Raw genomic sequence first — 5,134 nt, forward strand, 5'->3', positions numbered from 1 at the left:
CTGTATGAGGAGATGTTCCATGCAGGCCTCAGATTGCCCTTTCCAAGACTCATTCAAGAGTTATTGAGCCGTTTAAATGTGGCTTCTGACCAAATCGTCCCCAATGCTTGGAGAATCTTCTTTGGCTACGTAATTTTGTGGCCGATGGCTTTGGGGGACGAGCATTCCCTGACTATCAAGGAATTTTACTCTGCGTACAAGTTCACAAGGAACCCAAACACTGAGGCATTTACAACTTCCAGGCCAGACGATGCAAATTGGGGCAGTTTGAAAGAACTCTCACCAGCAACCGAGCATGGAAGAAGAAATTTTTCTTTGCTCGGGGACAATGGGAGTTTGCCCTTACAAAAGAAGGTGGGAGGTTCGAGGGTTCATTGGGAAACGAGTTTTTCAGTGGATGACGCTGGTCTTGAACCGGTGTTGTCTCTGGAGGAGCATACTCGGGAGAAAATGGTTACAACCTAGGCCTGAAAGCATGAGAGTGCTACTCTCTTCAAGGCCTTGGTCATTTTGGCCAAGTTGAAGTATTATCTTTACTCTCCCGAGTCCGGTTTCGGAAAGTCAAACAGACCGAGAGAGGTGGCGCCCGAGGTTACGCAGAAGCAAACCGCCCCGGAAGGTAGGACTTTTGAGGCCCTGAAGAGGCCAACTAATGCTACGGAGGGTATAGTGCCTGAGTTCGCGAAGAGGCCCCGTCTGGATGGGGTTCAGTTGGTAGTGAGGCCGATTAAGAGGGATGTGAAGACGATGCCTATGAAGAAGAAAAACAAGCGTCCGGCGGGTGAGTCCTTGAAGACCCCTGCCTTAAGGCTCGTTGATAAGCCCGAGGAAGCTGAGCAGCCAACGCCTGAGGAGGCTGAGGCAGCCAAATCAAATGAGCCTCAAAGTCTTGTTGAGGCGAGCAAACAAAAGGTTGCCCAAGTTCTTGTTGCCCAACGAAAGGGGAACGGCAAGCCTGTCATTCATCCGGCCAGTGCATACCACTGGCCCATTTCCCTGGTCCCTCTCTTAACAATTCCTACAACTGAGCTTGCCAAGGCTCCGACTCTTGTGGTTGCTATGGATTTGGTTACTCCGATTCCCTTGGGTCCAAATATTAACTGCATCCTGGAAGTGGTTGCAATGGAAGCATTCTCGGACTCCTCGGTGGGGAATAAGGATGAGAGGCCCGAGCCTGTGGCCGCTGGGGAGGAAGCTGTTGACGTGGCTCTTATGGCCATGTTGGTATGACCCTTGGTCGTCGAGGGACATGATCAGGTGCAAGCCGATGCTGGCTCGCAGGCGTCTGGCCCAACTGGTTCTCAGGCGGTTATTGCTCCTGTTGTTGAGGAATCTAAGCTTGTGGTGACACTGCTTCGAGCGAGTGTAGGGTGCAACCCCTCGGTGTCGAGTGGTCGGTAGGGTACCCTCTTACCCAGCTTAGGGGTGATCTCTCAGGGAACCCCTTCTCTGCCTTGGTGGGTCTAATTCCTCATGATCAGCTGACTGGGCAGCGTGATCACATCGCCCGAGGCATGGCGGAAGCCTTTATCTATTACCAGCTTGTTGTAAGAGAGGGTCAAAATCTGCTTGAGGAAAGACTCGCTGAGTTTCTGAGAGAAGTCAGAGAGGCTCAGGCCGAGAGGGATGTCCAGAGGGTGGTGGCCGAGGATGCCTGCTCATCTCGAACTATGCTTGAGGAGAGGAGGAAGTTTTATAAAGACAAGTTTAGGAAGATTGAGCTTCAGCTGCGGGAGGCCGATGACCAAGCTAGCAAATACAAGAAATAATTGTCATATGCCTCCTGGGCATGCGATAATGCTTGGCTAGACAGGATAACTTACGGCTTCGAAACCTTTCGAGCTTGGCCCTAGGATCCTTCCTATTTTGTGGATCTTAATACAGTAGAGGCTGATGATCTTCCTTTCACCGATGAAACCGTGGCACAGATCATCTCACTCGGGCAAGAGCAAATGCCTGATGCCAAGGGATTCTTTGAGTTTGGCTATACGCCCGTGGATGAAGACCAGCTCTCGGACAATCATCAGGCTGTGGAGCCCCAAGGCCCTACTGAGGCTTCTGCAGTTGCTGAGGACCCTGAGCCAACTGACACGAATAGGGACTAATTGTATTTTCATCGTTTGTATATTTTAAATATTAATGAAAGACTAATTTTTCGCTTCTTTACAGCAGATGATTGTTCATATAACACAATGAAAAGATAATTTAAAACTAGTTATCACCTTTTAACCACTTTTTAGTTTCAACTCCCCTTGGACATCTGTCCGAGGGTTTTTCTGAGAGAATCCCCTCGAGATACCTGCCCGAGGGGTTAATCATGAGAAAGGTGTCTATCTTCAGAATCCTGCCCGAGGAGTAAGTTGAGAGGTGAGTTATAGTCTCTTTGACTGTCTCTCTCTAACTACCTTCGGAAACCTGTCCGAGAAGTAAGTTGAGAGGTGAGTTATAGTCTCTTCGACTATGTCCTCTAACTACCTTCGAAAACCTGTCCGAGAATTAAGTTGAGAGGTGAGTTATAGTCGCTTTGACTGTCTCTCTCTAACTACCTTCAGAAACATCTCTGAGAAGTAAGTTGAGATGTGAGTTATAGTCTCTTCGATTGTATCCTCTAACTACCTTCGGAAACCGGTCCGAGAAGTAAGTTGAGAGGTGAGTTATAGGCTCTTCACCTGGCCCCTTCTAACTACCTCTGGAAACCTGTCCGAGAGTAAGTTGATTGGTGAAATACTTCGAGTGTGGCAACTTCAGGAGATTTTTATTTGATGAAACAAGACATAAAAGAAAAGAAATAAACAAAATAACAATAAATCTCCTTTACAAAATTACAACTTAAACAAAGTACTTTTTGAGATGCTCGACGTTACATAGCCTGGGGAGTGTCTTTCCCTCGGAGTCCTTGAGGTAGTATGCTCCCGCTCTTCAGCAATCGGTCACCTTGTAAGGTCCCTTCCCAATTGGGAGCTAACTTGCCCTCGGTTGGATCTTTGGTGGCGATGGTAACCTTTCACAAGACCAAATCTTCGACTTTGAAGCTTCGATGTTTGACCTTCTTGTTGAAATACCGAGCTACTCTCTCCTGGTATGCTGACATGGACACTTGAGCTTGATCTCGCTTCTCTTGTAGCAGATCCAGATGCCGAAGTAAGCCTTCATCATTATTCTCAGGCCAAAAAGTTTCTACTCGGAAGTTGCTCGAGCCCACCTCGACAGGTATAATCGCCTCGGTCCCGAAGGCCAGAGCATAGGGAGTTTCCTCGGTTGGAGTTCTTCTCGTAGTCCGATAAGGCCGTAGAACCTCTGGAAGATCTTTCACCCAATCTCCTTTTCGATCACCAAGTTTCTTCTTCAAAAGTTTGAAGATTGACTTGTTAGTGATTTTAACTTGCCCGTTTGCCTGGGGATGCCCAGGGGACGAGAAGTAATTTCTTATATGGAGTTTGGCACACCATTCTCTGAATGAATCGCAGTCGAATTGCTTTCCATTGTCTGTGACGAATGCGTGTGGAATGTCGTATCGACAGATAACATTCTTCCATAAAAACATCTCTATGCTCTTAGCTGTTATATTCACTAGGGCGTCCACTTCTACCCACTTTGTGAAATAATCCACAGCTACCACTGCAAACCGAACACCCCCTTTCCTTGAGGTTGTGGCCCTACTATATCTACCCCCCATTGCGAGAAGAGCTGTGGTGAGGAGACTGAGCTCAATTCCTCTAGGGGTTGCTTGGTAATGTTGGCGAAAAGTTGGCATTTGTTCCAATTTCTGACCATCTCCACCAAGTCCTTGGTCATGTTAGGCCAATAGAAGCCTGCTCGAACCGCTTTATATGCCAACATTCTTGCGCCTGAATGACTCCCACCAATACCTTCTTGAATCTCATGAAGTATATAATTACCTTCTTCTTTGGAAACGCACTTAAGAAGTGGTAACATGAAACCTCGTTTGTAGATGATTCCATTTACCATGGTAAATCTAGCAGCCTTTTTCCTTAGCTGGATAGTCGACTTCTTTCCTGCTGGGAAAATTCCTTTCTCTAGATATTCCACCACTTCCTTTTGCCAATCTGGTACTGCCTCGGCTGTTGAGACCGAGACTACCTCGACTATGGTAGGTTGGGACAAAGTTTGAATTATCTCTTCAGATTCTCCTATAGACTCCTTGGTTGATGCGATCCGATCAAGGTGGTCTGCTCCCTCATTTTCTTCCTTTGGGATTTTTATGATGCAGAACTTCTTGAAGGAACTATGCAAGTCTTGTACCTTTGACAAGAACAACCTCATTTTATCTCCCTTGGCTTCGAATTCCCCTTGGATGTGCCCGACAAGCACTTGAGAATCGCTTCGTAGTTCAATGAATTTGGCTCCCATCTCTTGAGCTAGGCTAAGTCCAGCTATTACGGCCTCGTACTCAGCGTCATTGTTGGAAGTTCTAAACTCCAACCTTATGGAGCTACGCAGCTCTTCTCCTTTTGAGGTGATTGGTATTACCCCAGCTCCACCATGTCTTCTTGTGGATGACCCATCTACATAAACCACCCAAGTTTCGTCTCTCCGCCATTGTTCAGCATCTGGCAGATTAGTAAATTCTACCCAGAAGTCTGCCAATGCCTGATCTTTGATGGAGTTGCGAGGAAGGATTTCGATATCAAATTCTCCAAGTTCAATTGCCCAGTTGGCCAGTCTCCCAGATAAGTGTAATTTGCGAAGTACCTTTCTGAGAGGGTATTCAATGAGAACCCTTATCGTGTGAGCTTGGAAATATGGCCGAAGTTTCCTTGATGCTATGGTAAGAGCGAAGGCAAGCTTTTCCATCTAGGGGTATCTCTCCTCGACCCTTTTCAATGCTCGGCTGATAAAGTACATAGGTTTCTGTACCTTTTCTTCTTCTCGTACAAGGGCCGCACTTACTGTTGTTGAAAAGACAGCCAAGTATAAATACAATACTTCTCCTGGGACTGTTCGGCTTAGCAAAGGGGGTTTGACTAAATACTTCTTTAGTTCCCCAAAAGCCTCTTCGCACTCCTCAGACCACTCAAAGGCCTTTCTCAAGATTTTAAAGAACGGCAGACACTTATCAGTGGATCGAGAAATGAATCGGTTAAGTGCTGCTATCTTACCTGTCAATTGTTGG

General features: G+C 46.8%; 1 protein-coding gene across 1 annotated transcript; it reads right to left on the reverse strand.

The window, feature by feature from the left end:
- Positions 1 to 3,004: 3,004 nt before the first annotated feature.
- LOC132190840 (uncharacterized) lies at positions 3,005 to 4,815 on the reverse strand. Its single transcript, XM_059605874.1, has 2 exons — positions 3,900 to 4,815; positions 3,005 to 3,786 (listed from the first exon to the last, which is right to left on the reverse strand). The coding sequence occupies exons 1-2, from the start codon at positions 4,813 to 4,815 to the stop codon at positions 3,005 to 3,007; spliced, it is 1,698 nt and encodes a 565-aa protein (XP_059461857.1).
- Positions 4,816 to 5,134: the final 319 nt, after the last annotated feature.

Source organism: Corylus avellana, chromosome ca8, assembly GCF_901000735.1.
Source record: "Corylus avellana chromosome ca8, CavTom2PMs-1.0".
NCBI classification, from domain to species: domain Eukaryota; kingdom Viridiplantae; phylum Streptophyta; class Magnoliopsida; order Fagales; family Betulaceae; genus Corylus; species Corylus avellana.

Bases quoted from the DNA above. Each gene is read 5' to 3' on its own strand.
- LOC132190840 (XM_059605874.1), bottom strand. From the start codon at position 4,815: ATGGAAAAGCTTGCCTTCGCTCTTACCATAGCATCAAGGAAACTTCGG. The intron at 3,787-3,899 runs GTAATTATATAC...AACATGACCAAG, and splicing joins GTGCGTTTCCAAAGAAGAAG to GACTTGGTGGAGATGGTCAG.